The sequence below is a fragment of the Sapajus apella genome, unplaced genomic scaffold (assembly GCF_009761245.1).
Source record: "Sapajus apella isolate SASKATOON/1434 unplaced genomic scaffold, GSC_monkey_1.0 scaffold65, whole genome shotgun sequence".
Taxonomy (NCBI): Eukaryota; Metazoa; Chordata; class Mammalia; order Primates; family Cebidae; genus Sapajus; species Sapajus apella.
The window spans coordinates 5066551-5093277 of NW_022437005.1; the positions used below are offsets into that span (position 1 = coordinate 5066551).

General features: G+C 42.3%; 1 protein-coding gene across 1 annotated transcript; it reads left to right on the top strand.

The window, feature by feature from the left end:
- The first annotated feature begins 1301 nt into the window (after nucleotides 1-1301).
- On the top strand, nucleotides 1302-26496 carry ZNF133 (zinc finger protein 133). The gene is given in 8 exon segments (XM_032248083.1): nucleotides 1302-1423; nucleotides 2718-2892; nucleotides 9539-9616; nucleotides 14158-14284; nucleotides 14774-14869; nucleotides 15162-15203; nucleotides 24573-26222; nucleotides 26225-26496. Coding segments are annotated over 6 exon segments (2010 nt in total). The 5' UTR covers nucleotides 1302-1423; nucleotides 2718-2892; nucleotides 9539-9613; the 3' UTR covers nucleotides 26317-26496.
- The last annotated feature ends 231 nt before the right edge of the window (nucleotides 26497-26727 follow it).

Here is a 26727-nt window from a genome sequence, read left to right on the forward strand (position 1 = left end):
TCTTCCCCACTCCTGTGTGTTTCTCCAATTCCTCATCTTTCCTAATTCCTCAGGCAGCACCTCATCCGGTAAGTCTTCATTTCCAGGCCCAAGAGATGTCAGCTATTTACGTCTTTATTGTACAGCAAACATTTGAACACGGGTACCCCTGCATTGTTCTGAACCTTTATGTGTATTAACAACTAATTTCTTAGTGAATGACGGAGCTATGGATGAGGCAGAGAATGATGTTGAGGGATGAATCCAAGTAACACTGAACATGTCTCCGGAGCCGGGACTGAACTGAATTCACAATAAATAATAAAGCCTTGGGGCACGAGAAAGGAATGGATTCACCCTCTGAGAGCTAAAAAATAACTTTAGGAAATTCTCATTTCTCCCTGGCCCTTCAGACTGCGTGGTCATTTCCTTGGTCTTCCCAGAGAATGACGAAGTTTCCGAAAGCCTATCTGAGGAAGGTGAAAAGCAATGAGAGGGTGCACTGGTGGAAAAGCCCTCTCAGGAGTGAAGTGGGCCTTCCCCTCAAGATCCCCGGGGGGGTGTCCCAGATGGCACTAGGGCAGACCTGTTCTCAACCAGGATCCTGAACAAAGACCCGGAGAGGCAAGCCGACAGCAGGCCAACCTCTGGCCTAAGAATGAGGCTTCTGTTTCCCAGGAGATGAGAGTTTTCCCATAGCTTCGTGGACTTCAAAAAGAAGAAAAAGGTCTCAGGGCACCGGAAAAGGTGTGTTCGGGTTGAGGGCATGGGCTCAGATTCGGGTCTACCTCGTACAGGATGTGAGAATTAGGGAAGACTGTTCGGCCTTTCCAAGGCTTTAAATGGCGCTAAAGGATATACGAGGTGACGTTCGCCGGGTGCTCAGGAATATGGAACAAGAGTTTCCAAGCGAGGGGCTGTGGCCAGGGAGACCTGAGGACGCTGCAACACCAACCAGCACCAAAAGCACCGCGGTCCGCCAGCTGCACACCGCGGGCCAACCCCAGAAGCCGAACAGACGCGCCCAGAAACGTCATTTCCACGCGCCGAGGGGCGAGCCCGGTACCGGGTGCGGAAGTCGCTCCAGGGGTCAGTGGGAAGTGAGGTTTTCGGTGCAGAGGCGCTCAGAGGGAGGGTCGCAGTAGGGCCAGGCACTTTTCTCGGGAGGGTCTACGTGTTGTATGCACGTGGTTAAGAAAAAAGAGGGAAAATTCAGGTGCCACGGTGGCTATTCTCCAGCGACCAGAGCGCGTTACTCAGAAACGGATCCCTCGGAGGCCAATGGGAGCTGCCAGCCGCCGCGGCGCGCCTGGTGGCGCCGAGCATCCTGGGAGGTGTGGTCTGGGCGCGGTGCCGAGGATTCGGGGTAGTGTAGTCCCGGTGCCCCGTTGGAAGAGCTCCCCAGCTGGTGGCTGGAGCGACCCCTTGTTCTTTGGTGGTGCTGGTGAGTGAGACTCCCGCGGGACCTTTGCCGCAGCCGTACCCTTTTCTGCGTGGAAAGGAAGGTCCCGGAAGGCTGGACTATAGGCTGAATTTGGGGACCGTGCGGGTGGCGCAGGGGTGGTGGTTGTGGTGGGAAAGCGCTGCCGTGGCGCAGGCCATCCTCTCCCGGATGTCTTATTTTTGGGGTGTGGGCGTGCATCTCCCGGGGAGTTGGGTGAAGCCTATCTGTGAAACTGGATGGTGATGGGTGCGGGGATCAGGCTATGTCTCCTAAGGTTCTTGAGGGTGGGGACAGGTTAGGCTTTGGCTGAAATCGGGTTTTGGGAAAAGGGATCTCTCATGCCATTAAGTCCCGGGGTTTTGGGGAGTTGAATAAGTAGTATTTGGGGGAAGGGGTGGTATTTCCCAGGTGGTGGAATGGGGACCATTCCTGAGGCCATGTGTCCCCGGGGTTTTGATGGGTTGAGAGCTAGTCGTCTTGGGGCCCCCCGTTCTTCGGCTTTGCTGGAGTGAAATGAGGAGCTGTCTGGTTTGGCCAAACAAGTCAGGGTTACACTGGATCTGGGGTGGCCATTTTGGCGCGATCTTAGGATTTCACTTTGATTGGTCGCCCCCGAGTTCGGACCTTGGAGGAGGAAATCTGGCTGGGGCCCACAGAACACGTTTTTTTCCAAAGGTCCTGGGGACTGTCACTGATCGCAAGAATTACAGATTGCCATGCCCCTGGTGTGGCCAGACTTTGGGATTTCACATTCCACTTAATTTTTTATTGCGGAGAAATTACAAACAGCCAGAAGTAGATAAAACTCTGTAGACCAAATCTCCAGATTCAACACTTAACGCCTTATGACCAATCGTGATTCATCTCAAAGTGGACACAGAGAATCCTTGCAACCCACAGAGTTCAGCATCACTGCCCTTACTGTGTAAGAGCACGGTCTCCACAGCCACGTTTCCCCTAGGATCTGTCACTTTTTAGCTGTGTTACCTTGGGCAAGTGGCTGACTTCACTGTACCTCAATTTTCTCAATTTTATCCAAGAGAGGATAATAGCGTCTATCTCACTGGGTTGTTGAAAGGATAGAATGAGGTAAAACTCATACAGTGGCTGTAACAGTCTCTGGTATATACTAAGTGCTCAGTAGATATTACGTTTTATTAATAACAGACACAGAGAAGATCACCTCATGCTCAGCATCAACAGCTTGTCAGGGCAGGTTGTGCTTTCAACCTATATCCCAGCTGTGTTCCCAGGAAGCTGCTCACAATTCTTTTCTTCTTTTCTTCTGTGGCAGATCCTGATGCCATTAAGTAAGAGGAGGTGCTGCGCTGCTGGAGTTTGAAGATTTCCCTTGATTTTCTTGAACGTTTTTTGTTCTTGTTCTGCCCCCCTGTGGCTCCTGCCTGCCCAGAGAGGACTGCCTGCTGGGGAGAGGGGATACTCCTGAGCTCCTGACAGCCCAGCTTCAGGTGGGTGCCACTTACCTATTGCATTTTGAACCACGAGTGGGTTTTCTTTGCTCAGCTTTGACATCTGTGTTCTACAGTGTCCCATCCAGGGATCAGAACCCCAGTTGGTTCCCTCAGAAAACTAGGCCTGTTTTAAGGGTGACCATTTACACAAGGAATATTTTTCAGAGCTGATGCTCTCATTCGTTATACCTTTCATTCCTTCTTTCAGTATCTGCTCATTCCCAGGGCTTGTCAGGTGCTGTGAAGTTGTCAATATCTTCTGTCTTACAATACTTTCACTTATTCTTTTCCTTGCTAGAGTGTTGGTGGCAATTCCCAGTTATATCATTTCACCTGGCAATACTTCAGGTGGCATCTCTAACACATAAGGACTTCTTGTTTTAACATAACCATAATTTCATTGTTATACACTTACATTGTTACAATTATATTTTGTTACACCCAACAAAATTAATAACTCATTAATAACATTTAATAACTAGCTCATATTAAGTTTTCCCCATTGTTAAAAAAAAATCTTTTTTCCTCCAGTCAGAACAGCCCTGGTCGGAGGCCGGAGAGGGAGAAATATCTGGAAGCAGCATGCCAGCTTTCTCTATCTCTGCCTCATTTCTCCTCCTATTTCTTCTAACCTTACTGATGTGTGTTAAAAGCTTTATCACTTGATATAAGCTGGACCTCTGAGTTTTCCTTGAATCGCTGTTTCCAAACTTACTTCGCATTAGAAGTTGTGTCCTTCTGTCCATGCATGGGGGCTCACACCTGTAATCTCAGCAGTTTGAGAGGCCAAGGCAGGCGGATCACTTGAGGTCAGGAATTTGAGACCAGCCTGGCCAACATGGTGAAACCCCGTCTCTACTAAAAATACAAAAAGTAGCCAGACATGGTGGCTCACACCAGTAATCCCAGCTATCCGGGAGGCTGAGGCAGGAGAATCTGTTGCCTGGCCACAGAGTGAGACTCCATCTCAAAACAAAGCAAAACAAAACAAAGTTGTATTTTCCCATTCTACCTGTGCATTCTTCTCGATTCCTTTTCTTTCCCTTTGTCTCCATTTCTGCACTGCCCTAGCTTCCTGTCCTTCTTAACGTTCTTGCCTTGTCTTTCTTCCCATTTAGAGCTGAACTCCTTGAAAGAATTATCTGTATTTGTTGTCTCCGTTGCTATCTTTCTGTTACCTTTTGAATATTCCAGTAAGGCTTTTTCAATGACACCAAAAAATATTCTTGCTAGGGCACCAATGTTCTCCCTGTCTGAAGATCACAGTCAGTTGTCAGCAACACTTCATGTAGTTGTTTACATCCTCCTCCTTAATGTATCCTTTCAGGCAGCTGCTCTTGGTATAGGTCTTCCTGGTTTTCCTCCTGACTCATAGGCTGCTCCTCCTCTGTCTCCTTTACTGGCTCTTCCTTTTCTCCCAGATTTCTACTGTGAAAAAGGCCCTGTTCATTTAATTCTTAGACCTCTTGTCTTCTTTATACTCTCTCCTTGGTTCTCCCATTCATTTTCAAGGCTTTAAATAATGTCATCTGTCTGAGGCTCAGCCTAGAGTTCTGTCTGCAACTCCATATCCTGGTCCTCTACTGTCTCCTTCACATTTCCACTTGGATATCTTTTTTTCTTTTCTTTTTTTTTTTTTTTAACTGAGATGGAGTCTTGCTCTATCACCCAGGCTGGAGTGCAGTGGCACAGTGTTGGCTCACTGCAACCTCAGCCACCCGGGTTCAAGCGATTCTCGTGCCTCAGCCTCCTGAGTAGCTGGAACCACAGGTGCATGCCACCCCACTTGGATATCTTGTGGGCATCCCAAACCTAATGTGTGCGACAAGAAACTCTGATCACCTTCCCTGAAACATGCTCTACCCGGGTGGTATATAGATCATTCTTTAAGGAGTTTAGCTTGGAGCAGAGGCATTGCACCTCCTTCCGTCATATTGCTCAGAGTCATCAAGGAGTCATCCTTGATCCTTTCTTGCTCTTACACCCTCATCCACACTACAGAAATCTGGACTCTGACACTTTCCATCCCCTGCTGCTTTCACCATGGTCCAGGCCACCGTCTCATCTGGATGATCATAGCTTTTGAGTGGTCTCTGTTTCTACCTGTGTGCCTCTAAGTTACATTAATCAGTGGAGCAACTAGAAGGATTTTTTTTAAATCAAATCATGTCATGCATTTGCTCCAAAGCTTCCAGTGGCTTCTTATCCTAACCAAAGTCAAAACCAGTATCCTACAAATCTAGGTCTGGTCTCTCCACATTTACTCTTAGACTTCATCTGCACTCCACTGTCTTAGTCACACCACACCAGCCGCGGTGAACTGTCCATCCCTTGACCATGCCAGCCTGGCTTTTCCTTGCATGTGTGCCTTTGCACTGGCTGTGCTCTTGCCAGAGATGTTCTTTTCAAAGTTATTCACTTGACTCTTCACATCCTTGAGATTTTTACTTTGTTACCTCAGAGATACCTTCCCAAATCACCCTATTTAAAATTCTAAAACCTCACCCCATGTCTGTGACTATCTTTCTCCTTCCCTGCTTTATTTCTCTTCCTGTCACTCATCACTTTCAGATATACTATGTATTTTATTTATTCATAGACTAGGCCCATCTTCCTCCTCTACACTTTCATGGCAGTGGTGGTAGGTGTTTTTGTCCTTGTTCACTTTTATATCCCCAGGATTTAAAATTGTGCCTATCACACAGTAGGAGCTTAATAAATACTTGCCAAATGAAGGAATAATCCGACATTGTATATATAAAGCTAATTCTGGGAGTAATGGATGAGGCAGACTAGGATGTTGAGAAATGGTGCACAGAGACTGGCAGGAGGCTTTTGCCATTGTCTTATTGCTGCAACTGGTGTACGGGTGGGCAGGAATTGAAAGAGCTGGCAGAGGTGGAATCAATTTTCCTCGATATTGGTTCGATATGGAAGGTAGGGAAAAGTAGTCATGGGACTGAGTAAGCACCATGGATGACAGGAAGATGCCTCTGTTATTAGGTAAGCTGAAAGGGAGAAGACGCAGTGTGTCGGTAACCAGCAAGCATTCTGGTATTGACTGCTATACAACAAACCACTCTAAAACCAAGTGGCTTAGAAGAGCAACTATGTTTTAATTTCTCACAGTTCTTTGGGTTTACCCACATCAGCGGAGATGTGTGTTATACATCTTGCCCTGGCTGCAGTCATCTGGGGACTCATTTGGGTTGGAACATGCAGGACGGTTCCATCACATATTTGACACATTCGCGGGTTGGCTGGAAGGCTGGGGTCAGCTGGTACAGCAGGTCTCACTCCCTCCAGGTAGTATAAGGGCTTCCATCAGGGTCAAACTTACTACATGGTATGTTAGAGCTCCCAAGAGTGAAAACTGTCTGGCCCACAGAAAACAGAAAATCAAACACCGCGTGTTCTCACTCATAGGTGGGTGTTGAACAGTGAGAACACATGGACACAGGGAGGGGAGCACCACACACTGGGGTCTGTTGGGGGGGAATAGGGGAGGGACAGCAGGGGGTGGGGAGTTGGGGAGAGATAGCATGGGGAGAAATGCCAGATATAGGTGAAGGGGAGGAAGGTAGCAAATCACACTGCCACGTGTATACCTATGCAACAATCTTACATGTTCTTCACATGTACCCCAAAACCTAAAATGCAATTTAAAAAAAAAAGAATTGTAGAGTAAAAAATAAAAGATTCCCATCATGATCAAATTCTGTGCTATGATCATATTTGGGAAGACATAGTCTGGTGCCTCAAATGGCTGGGAATTCTCAGTTGTCCCAAAAAAAAAAAAAACTGTCTGGCCTTCTTAGGACTTAAGCCTGTAACTGGCACAGTGTCACTTGCGTCAGATTTACTGGTTAAAGCAGGAACAAGGCCAATGTGAAAGAGTTCACAGTGTTTAAAGCTGGAATAATTTTAACAGCAAAATAAACAGTGATAATATTGTATTATAAGCCATAGGATAAGATATAAATCCATATTGATACAAATAAATAACTGAATACAAGTAAATGGGGAGAAAGAACAGCTCTGACAGAAGAATTCTAATTAGTGGATTTAGAATGAAAGGGTGAAAATGAACATTGTCATTTGGTAAACAGCACAGTATTAACTATTCCAGATAGATTCCACAGATATATGCTAAAATTACTGGCTGGAAGTTTGAAGAGAAATAGGATATTTGTATAATCCCAAAGTATCTCTCGAAAGATATTTATTAATTTTAAAGGGAAATGTAGTGACTTTACAGATGCTCAGAAGACACCTCCTTAACCAAGTGATTAAGATCAAGGTTAACTTTGCCAGTAAAAAGACATAACAATATCATGAACTCATTGATATGTTGAAGGACACAGCATCACATCTGAGGTATTCTAACCAGAAATGAAAAACTCATTCTAATCACGAAAAAACATCAGACAAACCAAAATTGAGGGATACTCTTCAAAAGCTCCAAGTTTGTGAAAGACGAGAAAAGACAGTGGATCTGTCACAGATTGGAGGAGGTTAAAGATCCATGACAACCAAAGGCAATGTGGAAACCTCAGCTGGATCCTGGACCAGAAAAAGTACATTCATGGAAAAACTGGCAAAATTTAATTAAGGTCTGCCATTTATAGTATTGCATCAATGTTAATTTCCTGGTTTTGATGGTTGTAGTGTGGTTTTCTAAGATGTTAACTTTAGAGAAACCTGGGTGGAAGGTATGGGAATTTATATTTGTCCTACTTCCTTGTAAGTCTAAAATTAGTGCAAAATAAAAAATTTTAAAAATCTATCAATTCTATATTCTTGGGTTTTTGTGGTTTTTTTTTTTTTTTTTTTTTTTAAGAAGGGGTGTTGAGTTTTGGTAGAGTATCTTACCATGTATAGAGGCAATTGTGAGTTCTCCTTACATCTGTTATTATGGTATTATTGTAAAAATAGATCCCCTAAAATTGGACCAGTCTTCCAATCCTGGATAAATTTTTCTTTGCCATGGTGAAATATTTTATTGTTATGTTGGAGTCTTTTTGCTAATATTTTAATTAGAATTTTGCTTCAATATTTGTAAGTGACGATTAGTCTATAATTTTCTGTTTTTGAACTGTCATCAAGTTAAGATCCTCATGGTATCCTTGCTTTATTAAAAAAAAAAAAAAAATGAGGACTTTTCCCTTCAGTTTTCAATGCTTTGGGACAGTATTTGGAGCAAAAAGACTACCTAGTTTGAAGGTTTGATAGAATTTCCTTGTGACTATCTGGAGTTAATTTTGGGAGTTATTCACTTCATTTAGATCTACACATTTATATATAGAGATCTGCAAAGTAGTCTTACGTGACTTTTAAAAAGATGCTTTTTGATACTTTCCCTTTGTCATTTTTCATTTTGAGAGCTTGTTGGGAGGTTCTAGCAGGGGAGCGCAGCTACTCATATACCCTTGACCAAAGACCGGTCCTCCTCTGTGAGAGATGGTCATCTTCCTCAACTGGGCGCACAGCTTGCAGAGGGATGCATGTGGAGCAGTGAGAGAGGAAGGCGACCACCCACCTAGCCAGCCAGATGAGCTGGATCAACCCTGGCGATTGATGTGGTGACAGAGGTTGCAGCCAGATCACCTTCACATCCATGTCACTTCTTATTTTGAATATTTATGCTTTCTCTCTTTAAGTTAACTAGTGTTTGTCTACTTTTTTTTTTTAACAGAATAGGATTTGGCCTGTTACATCTACTGCTTTATTTTCATTAAGTTCTGCTTTCACCTTTATTATTTCCTGTCTTTGTGCTTTCTTTGGGTTTACTTTATCTTTTTTTTTTTTTTTTTTTTGAGGCAGGGTCATAGTTTGTCACCTAGGCTGGAGTGCAGTGACACAATCAGGCTGGCTGCAGCCCCAACCTCCAAGATTCAAGTGATGTTCCCTCCTCAGCCTCCTGAGTAGCTGGGACCATAGGGCGGTGTGTGTCTGGCTATTTATTTTTATTTTTTTTTTTTTTGGGGTAGAGATGAAGTCTCACTGTGTTGTCCAAGCCAGATTCTTTTATTACTGTTATTTTAAAGCAATTCTATAATTTTATTTTGTGTATTCCCTTTAATTCCTACCTGTTGCCTATGGTATGATCAGAAAACTTTTTCTACTTTCTTCTTCCCCTGTGTCTTGTATTTCAGTGACACTTCTACCTTATCAGGACACACTACCCTAAAACATTAGCATTTGTTTTCTTTCTCTCTCTCTTCTCCCCCTTTTAGTGCTAGGCTTACAATTTTGTGTATTAAAAGCTCATAATCAGTCTTTTTGCTAAGTTTCCCCTGTCATGTCTTGCTTTGAATGATGATTTTTGGCCAGACCTTTTTTTTTTGTAGTAAATATATATAACATAAAATTTATCATTCTGAAGTGTCCAAGTCAATGGCATGAAGTACATTCATATTGTTGTACGACCATTCCCACTATCTATCTTCAGAAATGTTTTCATCTTCCCAAACTGAAACTCCATACCAGTTAGGCAGTAACTCCCCAGTATCTTTTCTTTGATTTATACATTCCCCATTATGCTGCTGCTCCCCCAGTTGTGGGGTTAATGAGCAGGCCCTGCTTCACTCATGGAAAGAGCATTTCCACCTGACACCCTCTCATTTCTGTTTTCCTTACCCAGATCTACCTTCTGAGATATCATCCTTCTTTAGGGAGACAAGGAAAAAAGGCCACAGGGTCCTGGAGAGCCAGGGGAATGGTGAGTGTTTCCTGTCTCCATTACTGGCTGTAACGGGATGGACACATGGCCTTCTTTTACCCTGACTGGCCTGTTGGTGCCTAGTAGAGTTCAGCTCCAATTCCTCTTACTTGCTTCCCTGCCTCAGCATCGCTGTCCACACAACCCATGAAACAGTTATTCACCTAGTAGTTAACTGAACAACACATTTCTACAGTTTGCGATAGAGTCTGCATTTCTTTGTTCAGCTTCAAAAGTTCTACTGCCTGAGAGTAACATCATAGTAATGGAATGGGATGATTCTGGAATCTGTGTCCCCACCTAGACAACAGTTATGCTGGCAGAATCTGTCAGGTGTGCCTATTTTGGAAATCTGGAGTCTAGTTGAAGGCCTCCAGCTCCCAGAGGGAGGCAGAGGTAAGTCACAGTGAATTTTAGCTCTTAGTATAGTAGCAGATACTTATCATCCACCCTGCCAGCCCTGTGGCAGGTAGCTGGCATATGTCCCTGGATCAGCTTCTACATGGTTTGTGGGATACCCGGTGGACAATAAGGGCCCTTTACTCCAAATATTGAGTATCTGTGTTCTGATTGCTGTTTCTGATCACAGAGGTGGTCCACTTAAATCCCCTAAAAGCTATGTCAGCTAGTTGTAACCCTCATTAGCTAAAGTGGCTTTTAGGGAATTTAAGGAGCCAGAGTCTGTTTTCCCCCACTTAAGTTCTCTTTTTCCTCCTTTGAGAGCCAAATATTTCAGGACTAGTGTAATAAAAAGCAACTGCATATAGAGGGAATGTAGAAGGAATACCCATGGAAAGGCACAGGCTCAGAAAACACCTGAGAAGACCTTAAGCTTACAACTCAGGCTGATACTTAGCATGGAGACACCCTACATCAATATAAAAAAACAAAAATACAAACAAAAGGGAGACTCTGACTTACAGAGTTGCTGGTTTATAAGATTTAAATGTCCAGTTTTTGACAAAAATCATAAGGCAATTAGGAAAGTATGGAACATTCAAAGGGAAAAAAATGAGTAAACTGAAAACAAGCCAGATAATGGACTTACTAAACAAAGGCTTTAAAATGGCCATCTTAAAAAGCTAGAAGAAGGTGTGGAGAAAGCCAAGAAAACAATGTAAGAACAAACTGGAAACATAAGTAAAGAAACAGAAAACATAAAAATAAACCAAAAATAAATTTTGGAGTTAAAAAGTACAACTGAAAAGAAAAGTTCATTAGAGAGATTCAGAAGTGGTTTAGGCAGACAGAAGAATCAGCAAACCAGGAGACAGGACAATTATCAAGTCTGAGGGACACAGACAGATTAAAGAAAAGTGAACAGAGCCTAAGGAAACTATGGGATACTATCAAATGAATCAGCTTTGCCTTATGGGAGTCCCAGAAGGAGAAGAGGAAAAAGGGACAGAGAGATTGTTTGAAGAAATAATGGCTGAGAACTTCCCAAGTTTGATGAAAGACTTGACTATAAACTTGACTATAAATATCCAAGCAGCTCAATGAACTACAAGTAGGAAAACCTGAAAAAGACCCACACTGAGACACAATGTAATCAAAGCATAAAAACCCAAAGGTGACAGAGATTTTTGAAAGCAACAAGAAAAAAGCAACTTGTTACATATAAGGGATTATCAATAAGATTATTAGCAAATTTCTTATGCAAAACCTCCCAGGCGAGAAGGCAGTGGGTTGATATATTCAAAGTGCTAAAAGAAAAAATAAAAGCCTGTCAACCAAGAATTCTATATCTGGCAAAACTGCCCTTGACTACTGAGGCAGAATTAAGACATTCTCAGATTAGTCAAAGCTGGTGGAGATGACAACCACTAGACCTACAAGAAATATTAATGAGTCTTTCAGGTTGAAATAAAAGGACATAATACAGTTCTATATGAAAAATAGAAAAATTCATCTTAAACTTGATATAGAATCTCAAGGGACACTAAATACCTAAAACAACCATGAAAAAGAACCAAGTTGGGGGGACTTACCATTCCTGATTTCAAAATTTACTACAAAGCAACAGCAACCCAAACCATGGTACTGGCATAAAAATAGACTTACAAGTCTTATAGCGAGCCCAGAAATAAACCCTTGTATATATGGTCAAATGCTTTTTGACAAGAGTGCCAAGACCACTCAATATGAAAAAGACAATATACTCTACAAATACTGTTTGGCAAACTGTATATTTATATGCAGAAAAATGAAGTTGAATCCTTACCTAACACTATATATGCAAATTAACTGACAATGGATCAAAGACCTAAACATAAGAATGAAAACTATAAAATTTGTAGATGAAAACATAGGGGAACATCTTTATAACATTGGATTTGGTGATGATCTCTTGGAAATGACACCAAAACATAGTCAATAAAAGAAAAGAATAGAGAACTTGGACTTCATCAAAATTTAAAACTTTCATTAATCAAAGGAAGGGAATATGTTTGCAAGTCACATATCTGATAAGGGATTAATATTTAGAATTTATGAAGAACTCCTACAACTTACAACAATAAAAGAACACCCCAACTTCAAAATGGACGAAGCATTTGAATAGTTATTTTTGCAGATATACAGGTGGCCAATAATCACCTGAAAAGATGTTCACTGTCATTCATATTAGGAAAATGCAAATGAAGACCACAATGAGATGCCACCTTATACCCATTAGTATGGCTATTACTTTTAAAAACCCCAAAACAAGCTGGGCGCGGTGGCTCAAGCCTGTAATCCCAGCACTTTGGGAGGCCGAGGTGGGTGGATCACGAGGTCAAGAGATCGAGACCATCCTGGTCAACATGGTGAAACCCCGTCTCCACTAAAAATACAAAAAAAATTAGCCGGGCATGGTGGCGCGTGCCTGTAATCCCAGCTACTCAGGAGGCTGAGGCAGGAGAATTGCCTGAACCCGGGAGGCGGAGGTTGCAGTGAGCCGAGATCGCGCCATTGCACTCCAGCCTGGGTAACATGAGTGAAACTCCGTCTCAAAAAACAAACAAACAAACAAAAAAAAACCCCAAAACCTGAAAGCAGTAAGTGTTGACAGGGATGTGGAGAAAATAGAAGCCTTGTGTATTGCTGGTGGGAATGCAAATAGTACAGCTGCTGTGGAAAACAGTATGGTGGTTCCTATAGAATTGCTGTTTGATCCAGTAATTCCACTTTTCACTGTATACCCAAGAGAACTGATGGGACTCCAACAAATACTTATACAACCATGTACATGGTAGAATAGTCAGAAGATAGAAACAAACCAAATGTCCATTAGTAGATGCATAGATAAACAAAATGTAGTATATACACACAATGGAGTATTAGTATTATTTGCCTTAACAAGGAAGTAAATGCTGAGTGCATACTTTACATGGATAAATCTTGCAGACATGCTAAGTGAAATAAGTCAGACACAAAAGGACATATGTGATTACACGTATTTTAGCTACATAGAATAACCACATATATAGTGGAGACAGAAAGCAAAATGGTCATTACTAGGATCTAGGGGGACGGAAGAATGGGAAGTTACTGTTGAATAGTTACAGTGTTTCGATGTGAGATGATGAAAAAGTTCTGGATTCTACCAGGAGGTAGCTTTTATTCCTCCTTGGGGGCCTCCCTGTCCACATTCTGGCTTCCTGTCTTCCTTCGCTCATAATGTCCTTATCCCTGCGCCCCACATGCCTCATCTGTAGTGCCTAGCACTTTCATCTTCCCTTGATTTCAACCCATTTTCCAAGACCAAGTTGTCAGGCCCTGTCTTAGAAAACCCTTTCTAATCTCTATTCCAGGTTTTCAGAACAGAGATTAGAAAGGGTTTTCTCATGCCCCTGCCAGTCTTATTCTTTTAATTTTCTGTGCTAAGAAAATTTTCCATGCTAAGAAAATTAAAAGAATAAGACTGGCAGGGGCATGAGAACAAGGTGCAAAGATGAATTTTTGGACTGAATGGCCAAGAAGCTCCATGGTGAGTACTCACAGTCTGTGGCCTGAAGTTTAATGAACTGTTCTCCACATTTCACAGGTAAGAAAACTGGGATACTATTTGGTGGCAGAGGTGGGTCTCAAACCCAGGTACTATATTTCCGGTGCTTTGCTACTCTCTGCTTGTGACCATCAGGCCCGAGAAAGCCAAGCCATAGGATTTTGAGGAATTACTGAGTTGTAGTGGACTATTTGATCTTTTAAATTCTTAAAACTCAGAAAATCTGTTATCCTTTATTGTTGCTTAAATTTTATGTGTTGCTTGCTCTTCTGTCTGTGTAGATTGAAAGTTCCCAAAATGTAGAGACTCCATTTTTTTTGCACATATACCCTGTGTGGCCCCCCAGAACCTTGACTGTATAGGCTCATAAATGCCACTGCCTAGATAGAGACAGAGATTTAAAAAGTCTTGGAACCATGGCACCAGGGTCACTGTCAAAGGTAGGGGTCTTGGTATCTCACCTGCCTCCCTCAGGGCAGCCTTCTCCCTGCCCCTCACCCTGCCATGGGCAAGGCTGGCTTCTGAGTGAGCAGGGCGTGGTTTTGTGTTACAGGCACACATGGCATTCAGGGATGTGGCTGTAGATTTCACCCAGGATGAGTGGAGGCTGCTGAGCCCTGCTCAAAGGACTCTGTACAGAGAGGTGATGCTGGAGAACTACAGCAACCTGGTCTCACTGGGTAAGCATGGTATCTGTTGGATTCTCATTTTTATTGGTGAGAATTTTAGACTATGCTTGAAGCAGCCATCTTACTCTGTGACTTGACCTTTGGGTTGGACTAAAAAGCAACCACATTCTATTTCTGTTTCCCCAGGGAGGGTCTGATTTTGCAGAGGTGAAAATGGGTAGATTTGTTGTGTGTGTACATGTGTATATGGGTGTGCCACTCTGCATTTCTAGTCCTTTTTTCTCAGGCTGGGGCTCTCTTCCTGTGTTAAATCGTTTTAAATGAGAGAGATGTTCATCTGCCTAGCATGGAATAGAATCAGTGTGCTCTCGTCTGAGTTCACTGCCCACTCATCCCTTCCATTTCTGAGAACCCCACTCACCCCTTCCATCTCAGGGCTTTGTACTACCTTTGAAGTTTCCTAGCCAGTTTGGCTCTGAATTATTGAATGGGCGCTTGAGCCCATAATCTAGTGACGTTATTTTCTTTTCCTGTGAGCAGGAATTTCATTTTCTAAACCAGAAATCATCACCCAACTGGAGCAAGGGAAAGAGACCTGGAGAGAGGAGAAAAAATGCCCACCGGCCACCTGTCCAGGTGAGTGGGAAAACCCTGGGCAAATGAGACAGCAGCTCAGCAGCTCAGAGGACTGGGGGAGAGGAGGTATTGCTCAGGTGCTGGGAGGGAAGCTGTTCCCCTGACCTCCTGGGCTTCTGTTTAGATTGCCTGACATGGCCTCCTTCCAGATCTCCATCTTCATTTGAGTATGGATGGGTCTTTCCTGGTGGGTCTCTTGTCTCCTTCCTCCCACTGGGTTTCTCCTCTCTGGCACACTCAGTTCTCTGCCATATTTATGGGCTTCTTTCTCTTGTTATTGTTTTTAAAAAAGATCATCAAGAATATGGAAACAACTGTGACCTAAAGAAAGAAGGCAAGTCCAGTGGGAGGAAGAAATCTAAAAAGTCAATAGAGAAATTGAAATGGAATTCTAAAAAAACTGTGAGCTATTCAAGAGTGGCTTTTATATTTTATAATGTTATATAACTATATAATATCCTTAATTTGGCCTCTTAACCATCAAAGCCTGAACTATTGACTATCTTTAAGAAAAAATTTGCTAGCCTGTGCTCTAAGGGAGTACAATACATTAACTTTGTATATTCTATTAATATTTAATCTGAGCAAAATATAAAATGTAAGAGCATTGCAATTGCATAGTTCCAGTCACCCCTTCCTCCCAACATCCTTTATGCTATATTTGTTATTTGTATTATATACTCCTTATTACAATATTAAAATGTTTGTTTTATAAATACTCATATGTATTTATTTTCTACCATGTATTTTTTTAATTAAGAGAAAAAATAGTCTTTAACTCATCCAGGTAATTTATCATTTTCTGGTTTTTTTTTAAACCTGAGTTTACCTTTGGTATTATTTTTCTTGAACTTTAAGGACTTTATTTGGCATTTCTTGTGTTACAGTATTCTCTATTCCTTCTGAAAGTGTCTTTATTTTACCTTCATTCTTGAAGTGTGTCTTCACTAGATATAGAATTCTACATTGGTTATTTTTTCAGCTCTTTAAAGATAACATTCCATTGTTCTGCCTGCCGTTGTTTCTAATGGAGAAGTCACCATTGAACATAATTTAGCTTTATTTCCTTGACTACTTTTTTCTGTACTTTTGGTCTTCAGCAGTTCCACTGTGATGTGACTGCCTTAAGTACATGCTCCCTTTACATGTTTTTATCTGCCAGATTCTCTCTGTCCACTTTTGGGACTACAGGTACATGTATGTAAGTCCTTTTTATATAATCCCACAGGTTATTGATCCCTTCCATATTTTTAAATCTTTTTCTCTCCCTGTTCTTTAGATTGGATGATTTCTCTTGGTCCATCTTCAAGTGTACTGTCTCATTTGTCATTTCCATATGCTAAGCTCTGACCAGTGAATCCTTCATTTCACTTTTTTTCAGTTCTGCAGCTTCCATTTAATTTTACTACACTTTTCTTTGTTGTGAGATTTCCTGTCTATTCACTAATTATAATCAAATTTTTCTTTATCTTCTTTAAATCAGACACTGAATACCTTATTAAGTGAAAAAGTTACAGGACTTTGTATATTACGCAGTTTAGTTTTTTGTTAAATAGAGAGAAGGGTGTGAAAGAGTGTATATCCCTATGTTTATGTGAACATAGAAGTCTGTTGTTATTTACCATTGTTAATGGTTACCTCTGTGGGGATAGAATTGGGGAGGGTTGGAAAAGGGGCTGCTGAGAATTTTTCATCCTACTTTGCATTATTTTTAAATGACAGAGGCATAGATAACTTCAAGAAATTACATATGTGTTTTAATTTTTTAAATTCTTTTGACAATTTTATAAATTTTTCATGCACAGAAGTATATATTATCTTTTTCTAGGTAGGAAATTTTTTCCTCTTGTTTTTATAAAATTCATTAATTCTGTCTTTGAATTGAGGTACTAAAACATACGTAATATAAATTGTTTCTATTTTTCACCTTGCGTATTTCCTTACTGTTCATCTGTTAGAAGGAATCCTAAAGGTCTCCACAGTCATTGTAATTTATATCAAGTTCTTCATTTATTTCTAAGTTTTTGTGTTATATTTCACTTTATTGTACTATTAGGTATATAAAGGTTCATGATAATATTCATTAATGAAGTTTTTCATACTGAAATTCTCGTAGTTCCATGTGATATTCTTTCCTTTAATGTCCTCTTTATTTCTTATTAGTCTTAGCATGACACTTTTTTGTGCGTATTTTTGGTATTTTATTGTTCATCCTTTTAAAATAAAAACAATGTCATTTGGGTGTTTTGCTTTTAAGCAGCAGCATGTAGCTGGTGTTGCATTCGCTGTCAAACCAAATGGTGTTGACTTTTAATAGGGACTTTAGCCTTTCATGTTTACTTAATAACTGATAAATTTCATGAGACTTGTTCAGGGGTTGACTATGAGGCAGATGAGTAGGTGTTTTACTACAGTGCTAGGAAAGAAGGGAGGTCAGGGCAAAGGAAGTAAAGCATCTGTATCAGTCACCTGTTGGGGTCCAACCTGCAGATCCTGGCCCAGTGACAGATGAGTAAATACACTCAAACACAGAACACAGTGAAAGAGTGGGCTAGGAATACGTGGCCACAGACGTTGCAGAGAGAGTTAGCAGCCACCGGCCCCGGTCAGCTGGCACTCCAGGCATTTATTCAGTATATATTTAATAACAGACACTCTGAGTCAGCACACCTGTGGATAATGATTAAAGGCCAGGTTCTGAGGCCTAAAGCAAAGACCAAACCTGGTTGCCCTCCCCCTGAGAGAGCCATCTGGCTTGCAGATGATTAAAGGTTAGTTTTAGGATCACATGAGTAAACAACTTATATAGATAAACTCCCTTACATTCCTTTGTATGTACTCTATGTCATTTGCACAAGAAAAGGGGATTAGGCTGCCTTCAGCCATAATTCCCTTCCTAAGGCTTTTGCAAAAATCTTCCGGCCTTCCAAGAAAGTTTGTGACTATTATAGTTTTACAATCTCTCCCACCATCCTGACTGAACCCCTATAGTCACCTTGGGCCACCGTAACAAAATACCATGGACTAAGTTGCTTAAACAACAAAAATTCATTTACATATAGTTCTGGAGGCCAGGAGTCCAAGATCAAGTTGTCAGCAGGTTTGGTTGCTCTGAGGCCTCACTCCTGAACTTACAGATGGCTGCCTTCTCCCTGTGTCCTCACATAGCCCCTTTCTCTGTGCTTATACATTCTTGTTGTCTCTTCCTCTTCTTAAAAGAACGCCTGCCCCATTGGATTAGAGCACACCCTCATGACCTCATTTAACCTTAATTACTTCTTTAAAATCCTTGTCTCCACATACAGTCACATTAGGGGTTACAACTTCAACATAAGAATTTGGGGGGAACACAACTCAGCCCAGAACAGCATGCTTGTGAGAGCACCATGATGGTTTCATAGACTCTCCATTGAATATATAGTTCCATAAAAGGTCAGTTGGATGTATAAGTCCATTGGATCTCAGTTGTATGAAGAAGTAAAGATGAGGGACTGGTGTATAAGCTGAAAGGTCATGGATTGAAGCCCCAGAAAAGGTCAGGAACCAACATGCCCATGATGCTTGAGCAAAGTGAGCCAGAAGGTAGAAGAAAAGGCTATGTCAAAGAAGGGAATGTGCACTGGAGAGAATGTGAAGATTGTGCAGTTTCTGTGAACAGCATTCACAGTGCAGGTGAAGTCAGTGTCACTGAGAGGCTGGAGTCTTAGCCAGGGAGGGGCTCAGCCCTGTGGAGCACCCTGAGAGTGCTGACAGGTATTGGTGTGGAGAGGATGTGAGGCTGATAGGTAATCAGATATTCAAGGCAGTGTGTGAAACCAGGAGGCCTCTGGATGATCCTAAAAGAAGTATGGTAGGTAATGGTGTAGAAGCCACGTTACAAAACAAGGACATTCACCCCGCTCTGTAATAAGCTGTCTATCTGCTTGAGGGAATCTTAGAAAAATCTTCCTCTCAAAGGACAACAGAGGTAGGTCTAGCCAAGGACATGGAGATGATGTTGGACAGAGAAGGAGAGGATGTAGGGGCATTATCTGACCTGTGTGTTCATTCTAGAATTGGCAGGTGGAGGCTGGGAAAATGCTATATACCCTGACCTTTGTACATTACACAAATATGTGTTTTTCTCAACCTGAAAAGTATAGAATTATCAAAACATTTATATTAATAACAAGCAGCTTACCTGTCATTGTCTTAAAGTGAAACCTATATTTTTTGTCTCTTATTTTTTATTTTTCTTTATTTATTTATTTATTTTGAGATGGGAGTTTTGCCCTTATTGCCCAGGCTGGAATGCCTGGCACAATCTCAGCTCACTGCAACCTCTGCCTCCTGTGTTCAAGTGATTCTCCTACCCCAGACTCCTGAGTAGCTGGGATTACAGACATGCACCACCATGCCCAGCTAATTTTTTGTATTTTCAGTAGAGACAGGTTTTCACTATGCTGGTCATGCTGGTTTTGAACTCTTGACTTCAGGCGATCCACCCTCCTTGGCCTCCCAAAGTCTTGTTTTTAATCCTTGATTTAATTTAAAGAAAAACAGCAGCTCTCACAATGATGTTGAGCAATTTAAAAAGAATGCTGTGCAATCCAAGGAACAAGTCATTGTGATTGTCCAGGAAACTGTCTTGGAAACCAAAAATATATGTGTAACAGAAGGAAGACAGTTGTAGGTGTAAAATACATCTTAACAGTTTCATTATTCTATATTTGGGACTTGGATTTAAGACAGGCAATATCAGAATCCTCAAAATAGGCTAGTTACAAGAAAAGCATTGAATTTTCTTGGCTGTTTCAATGATCAGAATGCTAATTCAATAAATGTAACAGAATCATTTGTAACAACATGGATGAACCTGGAGGATGTTATGTTAAGTGAAATAAGCCAGTCACAGAAAGACAAATACTGCACAACTTACTTATATGTGCAATATAAAAAGGTTGAACTCATAGAGGCAGAGAATAGAATGGTGGTTACTAAAGGTTGGGGGTTGTGGGGGAAGATGGTGGTCAAAGGATTGTCACATAGAAGGAATAAGTTCAAGAGATCTGTTGTATAACATGATGACTACAGTTAACAACACTATATGTATTTTTGAAAATCACTAAGAGAGTAGATTTTAGGTGTTCTCAACACAAAAAATGATAGGTATGTGAGGTGATGCATATGTTAATTAGCTCAATTGAGCCATGTCACAATTTCTGTGTATTTCACAATGTGCACAATGAATATATACATTTTTATTTGTCAATTTAAAAATTAATTTGTTTTTTAAAAAGTAACAGGAGTTAACCATAATTATGAAGAATTGTATACCCTCCTGAAGTGAATAATCCTTGTTATTTAAATTGACTAACGAGCTTGGTAAGAGGTAACACAGAAGCATAAGAATGAGAATTAAAGCCAGGTGCTGTGGCTTGCGCCTATATTCGAGGGAGACCAAGGCAGGAGGATCACTTGAGGCCAGGGGTTCAAGACCAGCTGGGCAACATAGCGAGACCCTGCCTGTAAAAAAATTTTTATAAATAACCAGGATGAGGTGGTGTGTGCCTGTAGTCCCAGCTACTGAGGAAGCTAAGGAGGGAGGATTGCTTGAGCCCAGTAGTTTGGGCTACGTGAGCTATAATTGTACCACTACATTTCAGCCTGGGCCACAGAGAGAGATCCTATCTCTAAAAACTTTAAACAATAAAGAATGAGAAGTTGAAAATCTTGTCAAGTAAAAATAGAGCTTTTATTTTCTAAGTTGAGTATACAGAAGACAAAAATTAGTTATTTTGCATATGGACTACAGAAATTACACACCATGTTATAATTCCTTTTTAGTTACCAGTATTATTGTTAAGTTTAAGCTCTTTTTCTGTTTATTGGCAAACTAAATAATTGTACATGTCTTTAAGCATATATAACGTTGATGGACAATATTTTAAGTTTCAGTCTCTAAAATAACATAAGGCTGATCTCATTAGATTAGGCAAAAATGCAAGTAAAATTATTGCTTGGGAACACTTTGTATAGTTTTGTTTTTGAATTTTTTAACAACAGTATTTATTCTTATTTATTTATTTATTTTTTGAGACGGAGTTTCGCTCTTGTTACCCAGGCTGGAGTGCAATGGCGCGATCTCGGCTCACCGCAACCTCCGCCTTCTGGGCTCAGGCAATTCTCCTGCCTCAGCCTCCTGAGTAGCTGCGATTACAGGCACGCGCCACCATGCCCAGCTGAATTTTTGTATTTTTAGTAGAGACGGGGTTTCACCATGTTGACCAGGATGGTCTCGATCTCTTGACCTCGTGATCCACCCGCCTCAGCCTCCCAAAGTGCTGGGATTACAGGCTTGGGCCACCGCGCCCGGCTTAGTATTTATTCTTACAATGATTTCCTAATAGAGATCATAGATATTGAAAAACAACATAATCAGTCTTAAGTTAAAAATTGCCTGAAAAATATGCTGTATCTGGTATTTACTTTGAGTAAAGTAATTGTAGATTCACATAATTTCTGGCACTATCTGTAAATTATAAGATATTAGTTGGACACATATATCTATATATGCCTAATCTTAAATATTTATGAATGCAATGTTAGCCTATCTGATGTTTAAAATCAGTATAGGTTGAGTATCCCTTATCCAAAATGCTTAGGACCATAAGTATTTCAGATTGTGGGTTTTTGTTTGTTTGGTTTGCAATTTGGAATATTACCATATACATAATAAAATATCTTGGGTATAAGACCCAAGTCTAAACAGGAATTTCATTTATGATTGTTGTATACCTTATACACTTAGCCTGAAGATAATTATATTTTTCCTTTGAGGGTGGTGAATAAACTGAGTTCGTGTGCCTGTGTTTCGACTGCACCCAGTCACCTGAGATCAGATGTGGAATTTTCTACTTGTGGCTGCATGTTGGTGCTTAAAGATTTTCAGATTTTGGAACTTTGAAGTTTGGGGATGCTGAACCTATATATTAGTCTTGGAAGTTTAGTTAAACTTTCTTTGAGTTTAATATGAACCAAGTTTTATATCACTAGAATATTATGCTAATGTTATATTTACACTGATAAAATAAGGGAGAAGACATTCCATTTGTCTCATTTACAGGCTTTATCTTATTTTGAAATATTGATTTCCCCCCTTTACAGTTAGTTGTATACCAGCTAGTAAGGTTGTTTACATATTGTACTAGATAAGCCCTGAGTGCCTCACATTTCTTTCTAATAGTGTGACCGAACAACCAAGGCACCTGGCTCATACCACAGTTAAACTTTTTTCTTCAGAGCCAGAGCTGCAGCTGCGGCAAGAAAGATTTTCTTCAGAAATTGGCACATTTCTTTCTTTCTTTTCTTTTTTTTTTTTTCTTTTTATTTAAATGAGACAGCATCTTGCTCTATTGCCCAGGCAGGATCGCAGTGGTGTGATCTCGGCTCACTGCAACTTCCGCCACCCGGGTTCAAGCGTCTGCCTCAGCCTCCCAGGTAGCCGGGATTACAGGTGTGTACCACCATGCCCAGCTAATTTTTGTATTTTTAGTAAAGACAGGGTTTCGCCATGTTGGGCAGGCTGGTCTCAAACTCCCAACCTCAGGTGATCCACTCGCCTCGACCTCCCAAAGTGTTGGGATTATAGGTGTGAGCCAACACTCCTGGCCTAGTGTTTTTTTAATTTGGTTGTTCTCGAGTTTATTTTTAATTTTAAACTTGTGTCAGAGCCCATTAGTCTCTATAAACCTATCAGTACAATAGCACCTTAGATTTAAAATACTTTATAAACTAATTCATTAACCTGATAATATTTTGTGTTAAAATTTCTTCTCAAGCTAAATATTCCTAGTGTATACACAGAATGGCAGATTTGGTAACCAACTAAAAAATTGCCTAAGAGAGAATTGAAGTTTTGTTTTTCTTTTTTCACTCCGTATAAATGTTTAAACTATGTTGAAGTTCAGATTTCTCTGAAGGCGCTGCTATAATTCTGAAATACATGTAGTATAAATAGAAATCTGCCATTTTACATATAGGCAGAGAAGTTAGGGCTGTATTAAGCCTACATATCAGAAGCCTTGGTTCTTAAAAGGGTGGGTGGGAGGTATTACCTGTGTCAAAATCATAGTCACTGTGCTTAACTCAGGACAGATACAGGAGCTCCTTTTACTGCTGAAAGACCTGCTTACCCATTACAGTGACCTAATACGTGTGAAGGTAAGCCAAGGAGGTACAAGTAGTTGCTTCCCTTCTCCCGTCATATTCAAGAGAAACAAAACAGTCAGTAAATCAAATTTGATGACTCCACCCAACTCAAGTTTCCATAAGCTCAAGGAAGTTGGCTGGCCAGAAATCGAAATACAAAATAAGTTATGAGTTGTGGAACCTCAGATGACCTCAATTAAACCAAATAAACTTAGTGAGGACTCAGTGAAAGCAGCTAGGATTTACTGCTGAGAAAGGATCTTGAGGGACCACTGGGCACCTGTCTTGAGTACAAGGGCTGGAAGAGCAGGCTTTCCTGCAGGAGCTGCTCAGCGCTGGCGTTGGGGGAGGCGGGCATCAGGTTAGATTGGTGGCTTTTTTGTCATCAAAGCCTGAGGTAGAGGCCACCAGAGCTACTGAAAGGAGAAACGTTGAGCTTATTTACTGGCCAGGCAATGAAACACAGAGAGAAGACATTCACTTAAGCAGTTTGCTGAGTAGGAAGAGTAAGGAATTTTTAAGTGTTAGGGAAAGGTGGCTCTGCTCATTGTAATTAGGATTGAAAAGTAGCATTCCATGTAGCATGGAATCATTCTGGAATGTGGATGTGTACGCAGTTTTCATAAGCTTGATCATTGGTCAAGAAAAGAGCATTTGGGTAGATCCATCGAGATCTCTACCTCATCACAATTTTCATATTGCCTGGTCATCGACTGCCTTCAGCTGACTGGACCCAGTTGTGATAAACAGTATACTCAGTGTTGACATCTCCTACACAAGATGTACTACAAGTAAAAATTTCTTCTTTTACACTGATTTTTGGGGAAAATTTTATTTACACTAATTATGGAAATGGGTCAGGGGTACCAGGAGGGAGCATCTTTTAAGTCACTGGGGGCCTGGGCTCTGTCATGTCCATTGCTGAAAGCCCACTGCCTCCTAGAAATTCTGGCACAGAGTAATCTAACAAATCTTTGTTGAGTGGGGAGACAGGAGTTTGGGTGTGTCACACTGTTTCACCACCCTCTCACGCTCCTCCTTACACCAGGGCTTCTCTGTTCACTGCAAATAACTGCTTTCTCCATCCCATCCCCTTGTCCTCATAGGGAAACAAGGAAGGACATTTCCACGTGGGTCCTAGGGTTAGACCTCTTTCCATCAAAGCAAAAAGTACTTGTGGACATGGTTTATGTCAGTGTGGGTGGTTGTGAGTTAGAAGGTAATTAATTGTATTGAAGGTGCGGGGGAAGTGTTCCATACTGGCCCTATTTACACACCCCAAAATGTCAGGGATGCTTGTATAGTTGATATGTAGAACAGGTCTCAACGAGTGGGTTTTCTGGATTGTAATGGAATACGTAAGAAGTAGTAGTAGGCTGGAGAGTAGGCCATGTAAAGGAAGTCCTGGCTGGATGACACTTGAGGGTTTTGAAGCCCCGGGGATCTGACTAAGCAGTCTGTTCGGACTCCACTGAGGACTCAGTTGTGACTCACACTTTTCTCTCTGCAGCAGATCCAGAGCCAGGACTCTGCCTCGATCCTTTCTGCCCTCCGGGTTTCTCCGGTCAGAAATTCCCCATGCAACATGTGCTGTGTAATCACCCCCCCTGGATCTTCACATGCTTGTGTGCAGAAGATCACATCCAGCCTGGGGATCCAGGCCCAGTGGACCAGGAGAGGCAGCAACAAACCTCTGCTGGGAGTCCCTGGAGTGATCAACCAGAAGGTCCCGAGGGAGAAGGTGCCAGGTCCTTATTTGGAAAAACAAAGAAAAGGACTCTGGGAGCATTCTCCAGGCCACCCCAGAGGCAGCCAGTCAGCCCTCGGAACGGCCTCAGAGGGGTGGAGTTGGAAGCCAGCCCAGCTCCGATGGGGAACCCTGAGGAAACAGACAAATTGTTGAAGAGGATAGAAGTCTTAGGATTTGGAACAGTCAACTGTGGAGAGTGTGGACTGAGCTTCAGCAAGATGACAAACCTGCTCAGTCACCAGCGGATACACTCAGGGGAGAAGCCCTACGTGTGCGGGGTGTGTGAGAAGGGCTTCAGCCTGAAGAAGAGCCTCGCCAGACACCAGAAGGCACACTCGGGGGAGAAGCCGATTGTGTGCAGGGAGTGTGGACGAGGCTTTAACCGGAAGTCGACGCTCATCATACACGAGCGGACACACTCTGGCGAGAAGCCTTACATGTGCAGTGAGTGTGGGCGAGGCTTCAGCCAGAAGTCCAACCTCATCATACACCAGAGGACACACTCGGGGGAAAAGCCTTACGTGTGCCGGGAGTGCGGCAAAGGCTTCAGCCAGAAGTCGGCCGTCGTGAGACACCAGAGGACACACTTAGAGGAGAAGACCATCGTGTGCAGTGATTGCGGCCTGGGCTTCAGTGACAGGTCAAACCTCATCTCCCACCAGAGGACGCACTCCGGGGAGAAGCCCTACGCCTGCAAGGAGTGTGGGCGCTGCTTCAGGCAGAGGACCACCCTTGTCAACCACCAGAGGACACACTCCAAAGAGAAGCCCTACGTGTGCGGGGTGTGTGGGCACAGCTTCAGCCAGAATTCAACCCTCATCTCTCACAGGCGGACGCACACCGGGGAGAAGCCGTATGTGTGTGGAGTGTGCGGGCGAGGCTTTAGTCTCAAGTCCCACCTCAACAGACACCAGAACATACACTCAGGGGAGAAGCCCATTGTGTGCAAGGACTGTGGCCGGGGCTTCAGCCAGCAGTCCAACCTCATCAGACACCAGAGGACGCACTCGGGGGAGAAGCCCATGGTGTGTGGGGAGTGCGGGCGAGGCTTCAGCCAGAAGTCAAACCTTGTTGCACACCAGAGGACGCACTCAGGGGAGAAGCCGTACGTGTGCCGGGAGTGCGGGCGAGGCTTTAGCCACCAGGCCGGTCTCATCAGGCACAAGCGGAAGCACTCGCGGGAGAAGCCCTACATGTGCAGGCAGTGTGGACTGGGCTTTGGCAATAAGTCGATTCTAATCACACACAAGCGAGCTCACTCAGAAGAGAAGCCTTGTGTGTGCAGAGAGTGTGGCCAAGGCTTTATACAAAAGTCACACCTCACCTTACATCAAATGACACATAAGGGGGAGAAGCCGTATGTGTGCAAGACGTGTGGGCAGGGCTTCAGCCTCAAGTCCCACCTCAGCAGACACAGAAGACCAAGTCTGTCCACCATAGACTGCCGCTGCAGCCCGGCCCTGAGCCGTGTGCGGGCCAACCTGCCGACTCCTTATGCTCTCTCTGAAGGCGAAGACGGCGGCAAGGACTGAGAGTCAGAATGTTGACACTTGGATGAAATGGAGTAGAGAGATGCGTTCCATAAGTGGTCAAAGGACATTTGACTGCGGACTTTCTCCACACTGAGTCTCCTCCATGTTTTGTGGCCTTCGGTTATAATAAACTTGGCTTCTTTTTACATCTGTAACTGTGGCTGCGTCCCTCATTCACTCTATAACAGGGATAAGGAGTGATACAGACATCTGAAACTTAAGTCCAGTATTTCACAGGAATTCATTTCCTTGGAAAACAGGAGCCAAATCATTTGTAGATTTATTGGAAAGACTGGTCCTTTGTATGAGGAGAGAATCTAGGAACTATATAAAGAGATTTCAGGGGAAGGGAGGGGATCTTCCAGAAAATGTGCCTTCCTCTAGTT